General features: G+C 37.2%; 2 protein-coding genes across 3 annotated transcripts in view; one reads left to right on the forward strand and one right to left on the reverse strand.

Annotated features, from left to right (window-relative positions):
• Positions 1–21650, reverse strand: part of LOC141546740 (membrane-spanning 4-domains subfamily A member 6D-like) — a 276103-nt gene that overhangs the window by 112817 nt on the left and 141636 nt on the right. The window lies entirely within an intron of this gene.
• The window catches only part of LOC141547842 (membrane-spanning 4-domains subfamily A member 5-like), a 64790-nt gene continuing 52719 nt past the window's right edge, over positions 9580–21650 (forward strand). The window contains exons 1-6 of one of the 2 annotated variants that reach the window (XM_074276465.1): positions 9580–9664; positions 11601–12157; positions 12242–12379; positions 15408–15461; positions 18280–18432; positions 18897–19001. In XM_074276465.1, the coding sequence (XP_074132566.1) occupies positions 12014–12157; positions 12242–12379; positions 15408–15461; positions 18280–18432; positions 18897–19001 (594 nt within the window). In that variant the 5' untranslated portion in view covers positions 9580–9664; positions 11601–12013. The remainder of the gene's footprint in view (positions 9665–11600; positions 12158–12241; positions 12380–15407; positions 15462–18279; positions 18433–18896; positions 19002–21650) is intronic. The other variant, XR_012483643.1, reaches the window with a different exon arrangement.

Raw genomic sequence — 21650 nt, forward strand, 5'->3', positions numbered from 1 at the left:
GCCAATTGAAAATCATGAGAATGAGTTGGAGGTTCGACAAGCCTTGAAAAGTTCCCTATCACATCTTGGAAATATGCCCCAGGAAGAGAGGGAACTTGGCTATAGCAGTTGTTAGGTAGGAAACAGGCAAGTGTTTATGAAGCATTCACTATGTTCCAGGCTCTCTGACAAGTGCTGGACATACAAATACAAACAAAACAAAAAGCAGCCTCTGCCCTGTAAGAGGCAAGGCAGCACACAAAGCAGAGCAGAAAAGCAGAAGCAGGGAGTTATCTCTATGGAGGAAGCCCAGATAGTCGGGAGCCCAGCCAAGAGGGGAATGTCAGATCTCTGTGGCCTAGACATGTCTGCAGGAAGGCACTGATGGCTGCTGCTCACTTCTTCTTCCAAATGAGGCGTCCTTGCCAGCATCTCGGGATCAACAGGACTTTTTGAGGATGGAAAGCAACTGCTTCTCTTCAGAGTTTAGCCCAGACCAGACCATCTCTGATGGCCCTTTCAGCTTTAATAACAGCAATGACAGTTAACATTTGAAGATTTGCAAAGTGCCATCTCCTTTAGCCTTGAAGTAAAGTCATAGTATGACTGTCTGAGTCAGAACAGTCTGACTGTCTGAGTGTCTGAGGCAGGATTTAACTTCAGGCCTTCCAGAATCCAAGCCTAGGACTTCCCCCACTGGCCACCTAGTCTCTCTACAACTCTGACCCATTCCCCAGGAAGTCTCCCCGCCATTGCTCAGCATGGAGTGGTCACTGGTCCTCCTTCCCTTTCTCTTCCAGATGACAATCCTTCAGCCCCTAGTCTCTTGACGCCCATCAGGACTCCCTCATGTCCTTTTCGGTAATTGACATTCTTGGTTTTCACAGTAAAGGCCTTCTTTCAGTGGCAATGTCATGGCAGTCAAAATATTAATAGCTAAAAGATGACTTAAGGGGAGGAGGCCTGAACAAGACCAGCTAAGGGAATGGAGGTAAAATCAGATAACCTAAGCAATGCCTTCAAGAAAGCTGTGAGAACTTTTCTTAGTTTCTCCCACTTGTTGTTTAACAGGAAATTTAGCTGTATTTGTTTAAAAATCTCTGGATTTAGAGTCAGAGAATCTTGGCTCAAATCCAGCCTCTGATGGTAATATGGGCAAGTCACTTCCCTTCTGGGCCTCTGTTTTCTCTTATGGAAAATGAGACAGGTAGACTAAGTGGAATCTATATTCCCTTTCCAACTCTGGGACATAAGACCTGAATTTAAATTCTACCTAAAATTTGAACTTCCTTCCTTTAATGTTTATTGTGTGTGTAATTATAGATAAGTTCTCCTCCCCCTCTTTGGGTCTCCGTTCTTCTTCTGTAAAATGAAAGGAATGGCCTGGATGACCACCCTAGTCCCTTCTAATGCAAAATCTACAATCCTATGGCAGTATTCTTTCCATTCTCTATTTCAATTTGTTGCTGCTCTTTTTTTCCTTTGCTAATATTCTCTTCCTATTCAATGATCTTGAAAATCATTACCTGTTACTGTTTTGTATAGGAACTGCTCCCTTCCCCCAGTAGAATGGAAGCCCACTGAAGTCAGACAATTTTTCACTTTTTATTCCTATTTCCAGATCTTGGTAGGTGCTTAATAAATAATTACCCTACAAAGATAACAAGTAAATGCCCACTGGATTTGATTGTATAATAGATGTATCAATGACAATCTCAAACTTCTAAATATAAGAGAACTTCTTCAATGAGATCAACACTCAATCAAGGAGACTAATTTTACAACTTCCACACAACTCCAGGAAGAACTGAATGAAGAATCCCTAATGTCTAGACTACAATATGAAATTTGGTGAGCAGTCCAGTGAGTCAGTTTATCAGTCCATCCATCTCAGATTAGCCCTGAAAATGAAGAATGAGCTGAGCAGACTCAAATCTGAATGAGGGAGAGGGGAGAGGGAGAAACAACAACAACTAATTATTCAACACTTAATGAAGAAGATTTTGAAAAGAGCTTTGAACCACAATGTATACTCTTCCTCAATGGCCAAAAGAGAAAGAAGAATTACAAGAGCAGAATTTATAACCTGCACAGTAGAAACAATTGTCAGATTAGAAAAACTTGAATCTATGATGACTAGTCCTACCAAAGAAACAAAAGAGAGGACAACTGATTGAGAATGCAAATGCAAAGAAATATACAACAATGTAGAAGAAAGGATGCAAAAGCAATAACATTAAAAGAAAGCATGCCCTCCATACAAACAAAACATAAGGATCTTGAAGGCAGGATTCACAGACACAGGATCATAGGGCTTCCAAAAGAACACAAGTTTTAAAAAAATCTGAATGCTCTCTAATGGAAGAAATAAAATAAGGGGAAAAAATCCAGAACTTTGCAATGATAAAAACAAAGTGTTAATAGAAAGAAACTACTGATTGTCTCCAGAAAAATAAAATCTCCAGACCAAGATATCTGGTGGTTAAATTTGACAATTCCATTGAGAACCAACAGATTCAGCAAGTGACCAAAAGAAAGATCTTCAAATACAAATGAAAGGAAATTAGAGTAACATAAGATTCTAAGAGAAGAAGAAATACTGGAACAATGTATTTCAAAGAGCAATGGAGCTTACAATGAAGGAGCGTGACCTAATTTGCAAATTCGATCCTAACCATGAATTTAAAAAAAAAAAAAGACTGATATTGAACAATAAAGAGGCATTTAAAACCTTCTTAGAAAACTAGACCTGATCAAAGGATATGAAAACAATTTTCAGATGAAGAAATTAAAACCATTTCTAGTCATATGAAAAGGTGCTCTAGGGGGCAGCTAGGTGGCGCAGTGGATAGAGCACCAGCCTTGAATTCAGGAGGACCCGAGTTCAAATCTGGTCTCAGACACTTAACACCTCCTAGCTGTGTGACCCTGGGCAAGTCACTTAACCCCAGCCTCAGGAAAAAAAAAAAAAAAAGAAAGAAAGAAAAAAGAAAAGGTGCTCTAAGTCACTATTGAGCAGAGAAATGCAAATTAAGACAATTCTGAGATACCACTACACAGCTCTCAGATTGGCTAGGATGACAGGAAAAGATAATGATAAATGTTGGAGGGGATGTGAGAAAACTTGGATGCTAAAACATTGTTGGTGGAATTGTGAATAGATCCAGGCAGTCTACCAATTTGGAACTATGCTCAAAAAATTATCAAACTATGCATACCCTTTGATCCAGCAATGTTTATACTGAACTTATATCCCAAAGAGATCTTAAAGGAGAGAAAGGGACCCAAATGTGCAAAAATATTTGTGGCAGCCCTTTTTCTAGTGGCAAGGAACTGGAAACTGAATGGATGCCTATCAATTGGAAAATGACTAAATAAGTTATGGTATATGAATGTTATGGAATATTATTGTTCTATAAGAAACAATCAACAGGATGAACTGAGAGAGCTTAAGTGACTGTCCACGGCCATATACAGTTGGGAAGGTTAGGGTCCTACCAACTCCCCACTCACAATCCTAAATGTGCTCTAGGGAGAATCTGAGACAGAACTGGAAGCCAGGAGTCATGGGTTCTTTCTTGATGGTGAGAGAAAGTGAAAAAGCCCACTGGGTAAATTCCTTGTGGTAAGCTTTTGGAAGAACATGAACAAAGGATTCACAGAACCAGCAGGCTTGGATGGGCTGAGATTTGCATCACTGGGCACAGACACGGTTGAATAAGTAAATGTATGCTAAGCACTGAACAGGGCACCAGAAATGCAAAGAAAAAAGTTAAACAGTTTTCCTCATGGAGTTTGACATTCTATTAGAGAAATGTAAAAGTAAGGGGAAGGATTTGGGAAAGATGGCAGAGTAGATTAGTAACTTTCAAAACCTCCCAAATTCCCCCACAAATATAACAAATTTGTACCTTAGGGTGAACACAGACAAAGATTTGGGACAGAACAGGATCCTCCTGATTCAACCTGACAAGATCTGAAGAAAAGCCCTGGGCTGGGTACTAACCTGCAGAGGCAGGGGAGGGCAGGGATGCACCTGATGGAGCTCTTGGTGTGGGCTTCCTGGTCAGAGGGGAGAACTGAAGTGAAGCTAGAGACATCATCCCTCCCATTGCAGGATTAGGGATGCTTACAGTAATACATCTTATTTAAAAAAAAAAAAAAAAAAAAGGAGTTGGCAAAGAAGAAAGACCACCACCAATGAAACATTATGAGAACAGGGAAGACCAGGTTCATCTTCAGAAGAGGACACTTTAGTAAAAAAAAATTTTCTACCCCAAAGAATAACATGAAATGATTCCCTGCCCAGAGAGAATCTATAGAAGAAGTCAAAAAAGAATTCAAAAATCAAATGAGAGACATTGAGGAAAAAGTAAAAATGATAATAATAATAACCATCCAAGGGAAAAAAAAAAGTTAACCAACTAGAAAAGGAGATAGAGTCTCAAAGACAAAAATAACTCTTTGAAAATTAGAATTGGGCAAGAGTAAGCCAGTGAAGCCATGAGAGACCAAGAAATAACAAAACTGATTATAATTTAAAAAAATAAAATTATCCATGCATATATCTTGTAAAGAAAAAGCTATAACAACAAAAAAAAATTTCATAGATTTCCATGCAATGTTTTTTTTGTTGGAGCTAAATAAAAATCAAAATGGCAAAAAATAAAAATAAAAATAAAGAAAAGATCCAATATGCATGAATTAATTCAATTTACAAATAACACATGTTATATCCTATGTGAACACCATGTGAAAAATCTAGTCCCATTTACAGTAACTATTTAAATGCAGCAGTGTACTGTGTGGGATTTATTGGACTATTAATTAAAATGATCTTTTTTACATTAAAAAAAAAAAGAATGAAAAATTAGAACAGAATGTGAAAATTTTTGTAAGAAAAAAAAAAACAGATCAAGAAGAGAAAATCAAAAGAATAATTGGACAGCTCAAAAGCTGTGACCAAAAAGCTTTGGTACAATAGTGCAAGAAATAGAAAGTAATCCAAGAAAATTCCAGGAATCCTATCTATTGATAATCAAAAGAACTAGGACTGTGTTCAAAAATATCATATCCAGAAAAATTATCTATAATATTGAATAAGAAAAATAAGAATAAGAAAAAATGGACATTCAATGAACTTGCAGATTTTCAGGATTTTCTATCAAGCAAACCTGAACTTAATAGAAAATTTAACATATTAGAGCCAATAACAAAGATCAATTTCAAGGAACTCAACATGGACAAAGTGTTTATGTTTTTTATGGAAATGTATAGCATGTTTTAAGATTGACATTAGCAGTTGGGTAGCCCAAAAGAAAGATTGGGACAGTGTTAAAGTAAAAATAGTAATTATGTCATACAAATGAGGTGCAGAGGAAGAATAGACAGAGAGGCATTAGAGGGGAAGGAGGGCTTGTAGTTCTGAACACCTATTCACTTAAATAGGCAACAGTACATATATACTATGAAGAGTATAGCATCCTCCAAAATCTATAAAGAAATAAGTGGAGAAGAATAAGTGGATGGGGAAGCAAAGGGTACAAGAAGAAGACAAGGAAGGGATCCATGAGTGGGGGAGATTAAATTTAGCAAGGCAAATTAAAGAGCAGAATTAAAACAAAGAGTCAATAGGGATTGGAAAGATGTAGGTCAGGTGGGGGTGGAGGGTGTGTGTGCATGTATGTATAAGTATATGTTTACATAAATATATCCTTTCTTAACTATAGCCTGCTTGAAGGGGAAGATGAGAGGGGAAAAATAATAAAGTAAAAAAGGTGCACAGCAGAAAACAAAAGAACACTTTACAAGGAAGTAAAGAAAAGATGAACACTAATGAATGTATATATATAAAATGAACAATTAATATACTTTCTTGAACTGGTATTTATTGTAATATATTTTGAATCCTCACTGATGTTCTGTTGGGCACAAGACAATGTTCTCTTTTGCTTGGCTTTATTTTGCTTTGTATTACTTTTCTGTTTTTCTTTTTTCTTACTTTTTAAAAAATAGATAAATTTTTAAAAAGAAAGTGTTATAACAATAGCTAGTAGTTACATAACACATTATAGGACAGTGCCTGATATATAATAGACAGTTAATACATGATTGATAAATGAGTGTTAATACCATTTTATAGATGAAGAAACATGAAGTTCACATGAAACCAGTTAGAAAATATAAACTACAGAATTGTTATTCAGGATACTCAGTCCAGCAATCTCTCCACTGTACCATCAATTAATCAATCAATAAATATTTATTGAGAGTTTACTACATGCCATTAGAATGCATTCTCTTTAAGGAGAGGAATTGCTTTTACTCTCACATATGCTAAATAAATGTTATATGGTCCATAGAACAAATATAGAACATATATGCTTAATAAATGTTATATGGTCTACTGTCTGCTATACACCAATCACTAGGGTCACAAAGGAAAAAAACAAACACAATTCCTGATTTCAAGGAATTTGCATTGTAATGCTGGAAGAGGTAAGAGAGAAATACACGCATATATTATTACATACAAGATAAATAAAGTAGATGGAAAATAGCTTAGAAAAGAAGGCTTATGTGTGGTGGGAAGGGGAAAGAGAAGAACAAAATAGGGGAAGAAATACTGAAGAAGGTGAGATTCAAGCTGAGTCATGAAAGAAACAAGGAGGACTAAGAAAGTGGTGAGAAGAGGAAGCATTCCAAGAATGTAGTCTAGCCAGTTCAAAGGCATGGAGACAGGAGATGGAATATGGTATGGAAGGAATCTTAGGTAGACCACTATGATAAGACTACAGAGAATAATCAAAAGATGGATGAGGCAATGTGAGAAATGGGAACATAACAAAAGTGTTTTCAATTCCAAATGAAGAAGTTTCTACCTGATCTTAGAAGTACTAGGGAACCATTGTTGTTTATTCAAGAAAGAGGAGACAGTAGGAATTCTACTTTAAAAAATTCACTTGATGAGGAAGGTGTGAGAGATGTAGAGTCAAATTAAAATGGTCTTGCAATGGTTTATCTAGACAGTAGTGTGGCAATAAAGCTTTGGATTAGAGTAATGGTTATTGAGCTGAGAAAAGGGGGCATAGATGAGAAACGGTGTGGAAAAAATCATAAGATTCGGCAAATGATTGAATATGTGGTGTGGAAAAACAGAGAAATCAAGGTTGATACAGGCTGTGAACCTAGATAAATGGAATGACATACTGCCCTATGTCTGTACTGGGGAAATTCAGAAAAGGAAGATGTTTGAAAGGAAAGGGAAAGATGAGATTGAGATAGTAGATGAGATCTACTATGAAGTAGATAATTCAAAATATTCAATAAGCACTTAATGATGAAAGACTGGAGCGCAGGAGAGAAATTAAATTTGGAAAAATTATATGGGAGTAATCTGCACTTATATGAGTCATCCTAGCACTTAGTAAGTCATCCTGGCACTTAATAAATGTTTATTGAATGAATGAATCTGCAAAAAGATGATAATGAACCCATGGGAACATAGAGAAGAAAGTGTAGCCTTGAAGAACTTTACCATGGACAAAGATCCAGCAAAGACTGAAAGAGAGCAGAGTCACAAAAATACAGAAAGGAGAAAGTCTCCAGAAGTTGGTCTGAAGAATCAAATACTACAAGTGGTTATGGAAGATAATGGTTTAAAAAAATGCTATTATATATGGCAAATAAGAGATCGTCAATAATTTTGAAGAAATCAGTTTTCACTGAAAGCCAGACTGCAGAGAATTTAGAGGAAAATGAGAACAAAGTGGAGATACTGGCTGTAAATGAAAAGGTGAGCAGAGGTATAGGACAATCGATAATGGGCATGGTAGGACTTACTGAGAGTTTACTATTTTTTATTATTAAGGATATGCATAGTGGTTAATATCAAGGAAGGAACCAGTATTTAAAAAGAGATTAAAACATGGAGAATGGATGAGAATGGTAGCAAAGTGGCATAAAAAAATACCAGGATGAAGTAGAATCAAAGGAATATTTGGAGGATTTGACTTTGACAAGAAAAGCAATCTTATCACTGGAGTGGACTGAAGAAGCATTTAGTGCATTATTGAGGGGATGTAAGATGGAACAAAGGAGAGGTGAGGGAACTCCTAGTGAATAGATTTCTTTTTGTGTATGAACTATGAAGCAAAGTCCTCAAAAAGAGAGTTGGGATGGTTGTTATAGAAGGCTTGAGAAGAGAACAGAAAGTTTGGAACAACTGAGATCTTGACTGAGAGTAAGAATTATTTAGAATAGAATGATAAAATTGTATTACTGTAGTGAAAGCCCCATTGACATTAACTACATAAATCTTATCCTGGTAACATGATTTTATAATATTCTCAAGTCATTTATCCATTTGTGAGAGATAAATGGTGAGGAAAAAAATAGATCTGTGGTTTTGCAGAGGACAAGGGAATAGAGATTCTAGAGTAGAGGAAAAGCTGGTTTACCAAAGTATCAAAATTAGTAAAAGAGGAGAGCTTAGCCAGGATAGGGATGGTAGCTTGGAATAATACTGAGAGATGGAGGAAATAAGAGTTATAGTAAAGGTGAAGAGTATGTCTAGGAGTATAAGGCAAAGGCAGAAATAGAAAGTCAAAAAATAATGGTTAAAGGAAATTCAGAGTTAGTGACGGCAAAATGGAAGATATGGTTATGCCTATGTGTGTCAAGTGTAAAAGAAAATTAGATCATGGAAACTGACTCAGTTGAAGATCTGGGAACCTGGGAAATATAAAGAAAAATCCACATGTATGTTGGGAGTAAAAAAAAAAAAAAAAAAATTGGAATTGGGGTGGAAGGAAGACTCGAAGCAGTCATTTACTACTTGAGAAAGCAGGGAAAATATCCTTCTGGGGTTTCAGCAGATAAGGACCACCAGAATCTGTACTGGATGATAAATTTGGATTCCACAAACAACAAAGAAGCAAAAATGGTAGCAGAAAAAGTCTGAAAGTGGTCACGAGTAGCAGAGTATGACTCACCCACCATGACTAGTGAATCAGGGAGGTCGAAGAATGGAAGAGAATAGCATTTATAAAGTATGTGCCAAGCACTGTGCTAACCAACAGGAATAGAAATACCAGCAAGCAAGATTCCCCTGGAACTCCATTCATAGTGGGAAACACAAAATGGAAAGAAGGTTGGTGACCAGAAAAAAGTATTAGTGGGGTGGATTTGATTACTGTACTCAGAGAATGTGTCTCTAGGCCAGTGAGTGGGAAGATCGGTCTCAATCAAAGCTATATATGGTAAATGCTCAGCAACTCATCAGAAGCTTGAGATACCAAGATGAGAAATTAAAGTGTTTGTCAGAAGCGGACATGAATAAAACAATGTAGGAACAAGGTCACAGCCTAGAAGTAGTGAATGGAAGAGAAGCCAATACCGGAAAAGGTAGCCAAGGAGACTGGGTCTTTACAAGGAAGCCAGATCTAATTGAATGCCAAAAACTGGAAACAGAAATATCATAAGTGGTGCAAGATGAAAGGAAATTTGTTAGTTATGGGAAAGGAGATTCAGAAGTCACAATGGATGAGGTACAGATCTATATTATAGCATCAGGAGATATAAGGAGGTAATGAACAATGAGTTTGTAGATGAAAGTGCTTATCAAGTTCAAAACTGAGCACAGAGCCCTAAGTCATCCAACTTGCTGTGTCATGAAGTCTCAGAGGTATTTGGAAGTTCATTTTTGGACAGAAATTCCCTTCAATTCAATAAGCATTAAATAAGAAATATGTTGGAATTGGTGAATATTTGTTCACTGGGCTATATGCAAAAGAACATTGGTTTCCTAGTCAAATCTTTTAATTTTCTTGAGCTTCAATTCCTCATCTAGAAAATTAGGGATTGAACTGGTGACTTCTAAGGTTTTCAAGTCCCCGAATATAATCCCATTATAGAAATCCAGTCAAAATGGTGGATGATACTTCTACCCTCTAGGAAAGAACTAGAAGTAATGTGTAGAAAGGATAGGAAAATATAAGAACCTGGATCATTCTAGGACAAAATCTGATAACCATTAAAATGATCCCAAATTGAAATGGGCTGGATTGTAAGGGAATAAGACAAGATGTTAGTGCCAATTAGCCACCAACATAAGGACCAAGAAATAGAGAAGGCGATGGGGTATATTAAGGTGTGGAATAGAGGCATATCTTAAGCCATATCACTAGCTCTAATAGGGCTCTCAGTGCAGTTCCCAGGGAAGTTAAAACTGAATGCTCTCTTAAATTTGGGGGTTCTGAGCTCCAGTGGGCTATTGCCACATGATTGTCTACACTAAATCCAATACAATATGCTGAACACCCAGGAGGGGAAGGGCCAATAAATTGCCTAAAGAGAGATGAACTAGCCTAAGTTGAAAATAGAGCAACTTGTCAAAGTTCCTATCAGTAGTGGGATCAATGAGTAATCTTCTCACTTCTAGTAGGGAGTTAAGAAAACCCAGTCTTAAAAAAATTGGTGGGTTTGAATGAATATATATAGTCATGAAGCAGGTGGCAAGTGGGACTCCAACTCTGTATGGGAAACAAGCTGGTTAGCTCTTTGGTATTGCATCAGTTCAGGTGTGCTCTATTATCTCCAGCTCTAGAAATCCATGATTCAGGGGAGGTTAGGAGAAAACAGTGGATGAGTTTTTTGATAGGTGGCCAGATACATACATATAAATTTATTCACACATATGTAAATCAAATAGCAAAGACTGACAGAAAGGAGGCCTACAGTTTTTCCTAAGTAGATGAAAACCAGGCATGGTAGTGAAATGTGTTAGCTGAAACAGAACACTCACCCAGGATAAATACTTTCGGCTCCAAAGGATTACAGAATTTCATAGTTTGAAGTGATCCGAAAGATCATGTAGACCAAGGTCAGTGCCCATGTGAAATATGAATCTTAGCTAAAAAGTCTCTGGCAGGCATCCAGTCTCTACTCAATGAATACAATATCTACTTGATGAAAAAAATCATTACTCCTATTCTTAAGGTAACCAATTCCTTGTATGCACAGGTCTGATTAGCGGAAGTTTGTTTTTTATTCTTTATGTTTTACCAAAATATTTACCAAAATACTAAAAACCTTGTCCTATTTGTTCAAGATATTTTTTTCCTTTACTCCTCTATTAGGACCAAGCAGGAAAAAAAAATTACCTTATTTCCACATGATTATCTTTCACATATTTGAAGATGGCTCTCGTGCCTTTTCTCTCCCACCTACTGTAAGATTTTTTCTCATAATATGTGTTCTTAGATTCAATGGTTCTTATGGCATACTTTTGAGTCTCCCTCCCTCTTCATTGCTTACCCATGGGCATAACCTGGTTTATCAATATCCTTATTAAAATGTGGTAGATAGACACTATAGATACTATCTATTTGGATTTGGAGGAAGCTCCTGATTGAGGTTTTGTGTATTATATCCATATCCATTATCTTAACTCAGATATTGAGAAACAAGATGAGAGGGCTCAATTGATTTTAAAAAAATAAAAACTAGAAATAGGCATTCAAATTAAAACTTAAATGAAATTAGTTTTCTTGAGTTTAAGAAGTCACCTAATTCAATAAAAGGCGATCAGAAGATTAGGAGATTTACCCATTGTTCTACAGGTCCACAGAAAAGTCAAATAGAGAAATGAACTTGAATTAAACAAGAAAAGAATTCCACTGGTCTGCAGCCAACAGTATATGAAAATGGGTTCCTGAGGAAGCTAGCGAGTAGACATTTCTCAAGGAGAATGTCCTGGCTTAGGAGGTTTTCTACCTACTTGAATGCAGGAACCTGTGAGAAGTGATCTCTCAAGATTCTTTCCAGCATTATGACATTTTCACTTTATAATTCTATTACCTTATGACCAAATGACTATGATTCCAATATAAAGTGGAGTAAGGAGTGGAGCAAACTAAGTGAACTTGGCAGATGAGCAGAACATGATCAGAACATGATCAGAACAGCCAACTGTGATGTCAACCAACCCGTTTTCTAAGCATACTTCTGGCAAAGAATCAATGACAATATCACCATGTTAAAACCTAACCCCAGAGGAGAAAGCTTCAAGATGCACCAAGAAAGCTTCCATACAGGAAAGCTAATAATCAGAGCAATTCCCTATAAACGTCAAGGTTTCGTGCCAAGTTTACTAAGAGGGGAACCAAAGTTGCTGGGGGTAAGTCAGACTTGTTCAAAAGTAAAATTCATGACAGAAGGAGTTGCCATGTCTCCTCACCATTGCCATTTTGTCTTTACACAGGTTCTTCAGATCCTGATAGGCTTGATCATCATTGCATTTGGAGTCTTTTTATTTTCCAGTTTCAAAAAATTGAACCTTCCAGAGTCAAAAGTTCCCATTTTGTATACCACAAGATATCCGTACTGGGCAGGAGCATGTGTGAGTAGAATAAATGGAGTAACTTTGGATATAGAATCAGAAAGGCTATCCTGAAACTCCTAGTGAATTTCATGAACTCAGTTCTATTAATGGGGTTGAAATCTTGGACTCCAATAATCCTATAGAGGATTACAATTATAATATACAAGTAGTAGTAGAACAGGATTAGGGCTTGACCATAACATTCCCATGCAATCATTGAGTATTATAGCAGTCCCTATGAATCTACCACTAGTATGGAAACTGTACTGACAGCAAGATAGTTTGAGGAGTTATCAAAGTTCTTCTTCCCTTAGAGGAAATAGAAAAATCAAAGTTAACATGAAAGACTGAGGCAGCAAACAGTGGTGGTGATGTGGATTATGAGAACAATTCGCCACTAAATGATGAGATTGATGTAGGCACCATATGTTGGGGTTTGGTTATGTGAAGAATTCTCAGTGGCCCTTTTCTTTGGCAAAAGGTAGGTTTATTTAGGAGAAGAAGAAAATTAAGAGATACAATAGATACCAGGAATGGTAAATATGAAATAGAGTTGGGAGAGCACATAGTAAAGATAGGGGTTTTAATAATTAACGATAAAAAAGGCAAGTTGTCTAGTGGAACTAGACACTCACAATTAACCAAAAAAGGAACACCCCATGAGTTTGGAGTATGCCTTTACTAGCAGGCTAAATCTCTAAAGTAGCTTAGCACTCTAAAAGAGTTAATTAGCTTTAAGAAGGTGGAAAAAAAAAAAAAAAAAAAAAAAAAAGAGAGAGAGAGAAGGTGAAAGACACTAAGAGCCAAGGTGGGGGGATAAGAAGAAAGACACTACATGGCATGGGGGAGGAGGGACAGGAAAAACCCCATAAGGCACTGTCATGGAAGACTGACCCAAATGGGCTTCACCAAGATGGTGTGAGCCAGGGACAGATTTATAAGGGAAATTCAGCCTCAGAAGTTTGATATTGCTTGGATTTCTGCCCAGGCATAGCAAGGTGGGCCACCCATGACCTTCACAGAAGGTGGGATGATGAGGATAACCTGATCCTCATCAGTGGCCCTCTCTGCCTTCCTCAGGGAGCAATTCCATTTCTTCATTAATGAACCTGGATAATCATGGGATCTGAATTCAAATCCCATTAGGGATGTTTAATATCTGTGTCATTTTGTTCAAATCATTAACATTTCTGTGCCCCAGTTTCCTTATTAGTGAGGGTTGAATTAAAAAATGGATAGATAATCTTTAATTTTGAATCTATAATCCTAAAAGGTCAAATGATAAAAAGTCAGAATTTATAGTGTTATATATATGCTAGTTCATTTGATCCTCACAAGAATCCTATAAGGTAAATGTTCTTGTCACCATTTTACAAATGAGGAATGTAGGCTGAGAGGGATTGTGACTTGCTTAGGTCCACACAGACAATAAAAGTCTGAAATCAAATTTGAGCTCAAGTTTTCTGTCTCCAGTTCACAATGTGTTACCTGGCTGATAAGAATGCAGTCTTTCCCTGCCTGACTTCCAGCTTTGGATCCACTGTTCATATCTTTGCATGGGTCGGTCATGTTCCAAATCTGCTATGGATCGATTCACTACTCTCTTCAAAACTTGTCCCTGGCTCCCACTGCCTGCTTAATAAGACAAAAACTTCTTTATCTCAACACGTAAGGTCCTTCAGTGCCTGTTTCCAGCTTCATCTCACTCTAGCATATTTCCCATGTAGCTTTTTATTAAAATGAAGAGTTCATGAGTTGCATTCTCCCTCTGCCCTCTCCCATTGCCAAGATTTAACTCATATTATTATTCCCTGTCCCAAGCCCAAGATGGAATTTTTTCATCACCTAACTTCCCCTATTGAAATCAAGGCCAAATTCAACTGATGCCTCCTCATCCACGAGAACTTCCCTGATTCTTACAAATTAAAGTGATTTCTCTCCCCCAAAACTTCATGGCAGTCTATCTGGAGCTCTCTTTTGTCCTTACTAGATCGTAACTTAAATCATAAAAAATGTTTTATCCTATTGACTGGCTTATTCTCAGGAATTGCTAAAATGAGCCCATCCCATTCTTCTTAATCATATAATCAGATCAGTTCTCCCAGATTGTCTGGTTACAAGGAATGAGGCCAGAATTCATGGTTAATCCAACCATCTGGTCTTCAGCCTCGGAGACTGTCTTGATTAGCACATTTTAGTCCGCCTCGATGGGAACGATCTTTTAGACATCTCAATACTCAACTTTGTCACTGTCAAATCCTGTCTTTATCTCCCCCTCCTCCCTCAGAGCTAAGTTATTGAATCACCTGGCTCTGCCTTGCTTAGTGGTGGTTGATTAAGCCACATAATCTGTTTCATGTAAAATCTCTGTTATCTGTGAGGGATATCTTGTCATGTATTCCATGTCACTAACTACTATGCTCTCCCAAGTCTATTTCATATTATTACTTCTGGTGCCTTTATTTTCATATCATTACCATCCATTAGCCTCTTTATCTCATGATATCTCTTTGTTGAATTGAACTCTTTGACCTCTTAAGAATCTGATGATCAACCAATTCAATTCCAGTTGATCAATGATGGACAGAAACAGCTACACCCAAAGAAGGAACACTGGGAAAAGAGTGTAAAATGTTTGCATTGTTGTCTTTCTACCCAGGTTACTTATACCTTCGGAATCCAATTCTTATTGTGCAACAAGAAATTCGGTTCTGCACACATATATTGTATCTAGGATATCTGTAACACATTTAACATGTTTGGGATTGCCTGTCATCTAGGGGAGGGAGTAGAGGGAGGGAGGGGAAAATCTGGAAAAGTGAATACAAAGGATAATGTTGTAAAAAAAAAATATATATATATATTATCCATGCATATGTACTGTCAAAGAAAATTATAATTATAAAATTAAAAAAAAAAAAGAATCTGATGATCAAGATAGGAGGAAATTAGGGGAGGGGGGAGGGGGGAACCAAACTAAATTAATAAATGTTCTTGCAATGGAAGTGATTTCAGATACATTAACGCATTACTCTGTTCTTAACAGTTTGCCATCACAGGATTTGTTACAATTATTAGATCGCTGTCTGTCCAAAGAAAGGTAAGAAATAGTCTTTTGGTGGTTATTCAAATTGTTTTCATGATTTAATAGTTTAATGCTTCTTGACCTGAGGTCTGTGAACTTTTTTTGGACGTTCTGATTATATTGTTTTTCAACATAATTGGCTTTATTTGTAATCCTATGCAAAAAAAAAAAAAATTAAAAACATGTTTCTAAGAAAAGGTCCATAGGCTTCAGTAGTCTAACTACCAAAGGACTCCATCTACAATACAAAAGAGATGTTCTAATGGATTTGTTATCTCAATGATAAGGAAATTCCATCCATTGTGGCAATTCTAGATAGATCCATCCCTGCCTGTGCCTTCCCATGTCCTGGGGTTCCCAATCCTCTAGAAGCTTTCCTTATGCATTTTTGAAATTTCCTAGACATCAATGTTTTCAATATGTGATAGGACCAGCTTTCTAGTCTCCCCCTCCAATCATAAATGTTTTCCATAAAAATCCTCTGAAACAACTGGACAGCTCTTTATTTGTAGCATTTTTCATCTCTACCTTGAGAGACTCTGTTGCCCTTTGGACGGGCCCGAACTCCAAATTTTTGATAAGTCTATTATTCCATGACTCATAGTCATATCAATAGAAGAAAATATCAATGCTCCCTTTTCCTCACCCTAAAAAAGAATCACTGGATCCTCAATAATTACCTCTGAGTCAGCACATATATAATCAAAGTATTTCTATTTATCATTATCACCATTTGTCTATTACTCTATAGAATAATAAAGTTTAGTATTAAACAAATAAAAATGTTTACCTGAAGAAAACCACTCTGAACTTCTATGTGAAAATTCTATACAAGAAGAGAAAGCATCCATTTTTTTAGGGTCTATAGTATAAATTCCATTAATACATTATAGTCACTTTTCTCATACTCCAGACCTTTGGACATGTGCTTTTTGTCAGTTATTTTTGGCCTATCTTCAACCAACTGTTGAATTTTCCTTTAAAAAAAATCTGGTCATGCAACATAGCATTTTCAGTCTTTCTGTTATTGTTGGTTGCATTTTTGTTTTCCTTCTCAATTATTTTTTTATTTCTAGATCCATTTTTTCTTGTGCATCAAGATAACTGTATAAATATCTATACATATATTGGATTTAACATATATTTTAACATATTTAACATGTATTGGACTACCTGCCATCTAGGGCAGGGGATGGGGGGAAAGAAGGGAAAATTTGGAACAGAAGGTTTTGTAAGGGTCAATGTTGAAAAAATTATCTATGCATGTTTTGTAGATAGAAAGCTATAATAAAAAAAAAAATCTTGTCACAAGGTTAGAAGAAAAGGGAAGAGAAGTCAGGTTTTAATAGATGGAGGTGAAATTCGTCTTTTTTCCCCTCTCTATGTTGGCATAAATAAGTACCTAGCAAACCCACAGCTCTGTAGAACGTAAGCTTCTAAAGAATTTGTATCATTTAATATTTAGCTCTCTCTGGATGAGTCCTTCTTCCTGCCTCTAAGATTCAGTTTTTGCAAATCTAAAATAGAGGTTGAACTAAATCATCTCCAAAGTTCCTATTAATAAAAGTTCCTTTGATGCTATGCATTCACCCTAGAATTCAAATTTCTTTGTCCTTAACCTCAAAGTGGGATAAAGCATCAGCTAATTGTTATGACAGAGATAAGGGTTTCATGAAGAAAGCTCAAGATGATGATTTTGGGGGATCTTTAGATACTTTTCTAAGGAGCTTTGGTTCCCTGAAAATTTCCCCTAGAGGCTTTCTCCTTGAAGCTGATGTTCATACTTAATAAATCTAGAAGCATCATCTATTAAGAAACTACTGCTTAACAAGCATTATGCCTGGTGTTAGAGAGAAACAGGTTTCAGAGCCTTACGTTCTAGTAGAATAGACATGTTATCAAAGTATATAAAAATGACACAAACGGATTACTAGGCAGTTAGATTTGGGGGGAGAGGGGAAGAGGAGGAAAGCACTGGCACCTAAAAGAAAGACCATCTAGAAGGAATATATCACCTGAGCAGAATTTTGAAGAAAATGAAGTATTATGTCAGAGGGAGAAGGGAGTACCTTCTAGACATAAAGATTACCAGAGAGAGGCAAGGTGAGAAGATAAATGGCAAGCCAAGCTGTGACTCAATTTTTGCAGGAAGGAAGGGCTACACCCAGTGCTAATCCAGCCTGACTCTCCCTATGCCAAACAGAAAGCCTTGATCTAGGGGGGCAGTTAGGGGCGCAGTGGAGAGAGCACCAGCCTTGAATTCAGGAGGACCTGAGTTAAAATTTGACCTCAGACACTTAACACTTCCTAGCTGTGTGACCCTGGGCAAGTCACTTAACCCCAGCCTCAGAAAGAAAAAAAAAAAAAAAAGAAAGCCTTGATCTAGAAAGCCTTCCACAAGAAGCAAGTCTGATTTTGAAACCAATCTAATAATATATAAAAATTAAACGCATAAAAAGAGCTAAAGATAAAAAACTTCCCTGTGGGAAACTGGCATCTGTGTGGGTTACACGTGAGTTAAATGCTTGAGTTTGAAGTAAAAGGGGGATCCCCCTGGAAGAGCAGCAAAGGGTTGAAAGAAGGCATCCTTCAGGGATGAGGACAAGGAGTAGGATGTCTTTCAAAATGGGATGAAGCATCTTCATCAGTGTCATTCTTTTCCCTCCACCTCCATTTTCTCTCAATCCTTGTTTGTCTCTGCATTCACTTTTATCTTTGCCATGTAGCAATTTGGGGTTTCTGATTCTTCTGTTACTTTGAACCATTAAGCTAACAAGCTCTGGGCAATGCTGGAAAAGCTAGGGGCTGAGTATCTTTTTTCAATTTCCTTTAGAGTCGCCTAAAACTTTTCCTGGCTATTCTAAGTGTTTTAGTGTCTGTGAGCGGGATTGCTCTGATTCTCTACAGCTTATCTGAGGATGGATACTTTCAGTGTGCATCCCCATTATCAGAAGGCATATGTTCCATCGGAAAAATCCTCCTTCATGTAAGTATTTTACTGCATAGATTGAAACCCCATACCATTTCCTGAACAAGTATTTCTCAAGTGCCTAGTATGTACCAGACACTGCATTAAGCATTAGATATGCATAAAATGAAAGTAAAATAAAAAGCTTCACTCTCAAGGAGCTTGTGAGTCTAATGGATCCAATAGGCAAAGTTAATATTTGGAAACTAAGGTTTACTTGTTAATTTTTTAAATAAAACTTAGTTAAAATTGAGTTTCTTTAATTTGTTTATTGAAGAAAAATCTTGCCCTTTGTGAGTGATGAGAAAATACTCGTTTGCCTTAAAAAATAAAATACAAATGGAATTCTCTAGCTGCCCCATGAGTGCCAGAGGCTGGATCCCTGTGCCTGTGCCAGGCCTGGTGCTGTGCTCTCTTGGGGTTCTCTACAAGTTGGGGTAGCTCATTCTTCAGTGTTCTTTGCCCATGTCTGTCTCTTGCAGGGTGTTTTGTCGCTCTTGTTGATTCTCACCATTGTTCAGCTGTCCATTGCTGCAACTCTCATAGCCTTCCAGTGTAAAGGAATAAGGAAAAACCTGGAAGATGAGGTAAGCTTCACATCCCTGGGACAAGTAAGATAGATGGAGATCTTGGGGGGGATGATTTGACTTTCTGTGACCTATTTGGTTGTACACTGAACTGAATTGAGGATTAGAAATCTTGTGTCTAGGAGGAGTTAGGGAGCTGACATTGAAATGGACAGAAGAGTAGGAGGGTGTTTTTACTTGGGGGAAAAAAAAAAACTCTCCTGTTGACTACATTTTCCTCAGTCTTTCAGTTGTCTATAAAAACTGACTTTTACAAATATTCCTTCCTCCAACTCACTGATAAACCAAAACAAAAGCTAAGTTCTTTCTGCTCTGGGAGAGAAGCCTGTACATACTTATATTTTCCAAATATTCATCACACAGAGAAAAGAAAGGTCACATCTCTGGAAGAGCTAATTTAAATGAAAATAAGTTGTCTGTGTAATGGAACTTTACTGACAGCCACTTCTCTCCATTGACTATGCAGCTGAGGGTAGAATAGGTTATGTCCATAGAACTGCCAGACTAGGATAGTTTGTCTCCTTCCCTCCCTCTGTCCTTACCTCCCTGGCATATTGGGGGTTGGAGTGAAGATCCTGTTTACTCAAAGCACAGACACTAAGGTTACCTCCATCCTGCATTAGTCCAGCATCACTTACCCCTCCCCAAAGACTTTTGGTTTGTTTCATTTGTCCTTTTAAGTTAAAGGAACAATAAGTGGAGTTAGAAGCTTGAACCATGACAATTTTGGAGACGGAATTCCAGGTGGAATGTTTATGCCAATCCCAAGAAGTGTCCTTTTCCACAGAAGGCACACCAAAATTCTCTAGGAGTTCTGGACCATGAGCAACCCTCAGAGAGGTTCAAGCAAATTTTCTCTCAGTTCAAATCACCCCTACAAATTCCTGCCATTGCAAGGGCATTTATGTAGAATTAGAAATTTAGAAGACACATATTCAGTTAGAGAAGTAGCAAAAAAATTCAACTACTGGTAAATTGTAGACAGACATTTTTACTCACAAGAAGTTACAGGCCCATAGTGCTCTCACAAAAAAAGGTTGTCTAAGTTTGTTTAAATATAAAAACAATACGAACATTTCCACTAAAGGGTGGCATTCTAGTGATAGAAAGCCATAATTTCTCACTTTATGCAGGATTTAATAGAGTACAAAAAAACCTGATCAATCATAAGAACAAAGATGAAAATATTTTTTTTCCAAAAAAAAGTGTTTGTTAGTACTTGAGCAATCTAATAAATGAAGTCTGCAAAATTATATCAGTGGAACTACTTTGTAATGGAAGCCACTGGAAGGGGGGGAGGGAGGAATTAACTATAAAATCTAATTTTCCTTCCTCCCTTCTTTCCTTTTTTAAAAAATTTCTCTAGGTCTCACTAGAGTATTTAAAGTTAATAAGGCTGAGAATACCTCTAGCAAAGGACCTAATTTTATCCAGACCAGGCTCTGCATATAGCAATGGTTATCCTTATTCCCCTCTGGGGAACCAAAAATGTGTTACCTTTTGCTGCTCCTTCAGGATTCTCCAGTACCCTTAAGGAAATTTGGAGGTTTCTCTGCCATTGACTCAAGTAGCCATCAATTTTATTCCTCTAGTTTTGGGGATCTCCCTAGCAACCCAGTTCCATTTAATCACTTAGTTCCATTTAATCACTTAGCCATATTAACTTTTACAAAGGCTTAATACCTCAAAGGTATATGATAGAACAAACATAAACATTCATCATCCAAATTATCCCCCAATATCATCTCAACATCTAAGAAGGAGAAGGGAAAATGGAGTCACCATTTAACTCAGTTCCTATATAGCATGATCTCACCAGATTCCAAATTCAAAGCCCCATGCCTTTTCCAGCTTGCCTGCTGAGCTGGCAGCAATCACCAGAATGGAATCTTGCTGGCATGCCAGCCACAGCTTGAGATCCAGGATCTAAGCATTTATTTTACCATTTACACCCAGAACTGAGAAAGATAAACAAAACAGACTCAAGAATCCCAGAAATTTCATTATATGTCCCTCCTCCATGAGTTTAGATTACACCTCATCCATGCTTGCTCATTCTGGATGAATCTTAAAATTTTAAATAGATAATTAGGAGGAACCATAGAATTTATTTACTCTCCTGACATTACAAAGGAAGAAAGAGTGAGGGTAGATAAGGGCTCTAAGGGGGGGACAGGTGGCAAGAAGGAGGGACCTGCCCTATAGTAAGCAAATAAATAATAGACAGACATAGGTTTCTAACCCAAGTTATTCTCTGATCCCAGAGACAATGCTTTTGTCATAAAATGGGTTTCCTAATCTGTTAGAAGACCCAATTAATATTCTGGGGTCCAGCATGAAACTTCCATCCCTTCCATGAGAACTCTCACTGGCTACCCAATTAGCTCATAGACTTTAGCTCACAGACTTTTCATCACAGGTTTCCTGTACAGTCTCTTATATTCCATTTATTATTTGTGCCAAATACACCGTAGATTATCCATGGTTAGAGTTTTGGTGTCCCTTCTCCAGTTACCATGGGTCTCTCCAGAATTATTTGGTTTACCTACTGATTTAACTCCATGGGAATGTGGTGTTTCAAATACATAGGCATTCAGAAAGAAACTGGAGGAACACTATCCTTTAAAAGATACTCAGAACTAACAGCTT

Source organism: Sminthopsis crassicaudata, chromosome 6, assembly GCF_048593235.1.
Source record: "Sminthopsis crassicaudata isolate SCR6 chromosome 6, ASM4859323v1, whole genome shotgun sequence".
NCBI classification, from domain to species: Eukaryota; Metazoa; Chordata; class Mammalia; order Dasyuromorphia; family Dasyuridae; genus Sminthopsis; species Sminthopsis crassicaudata.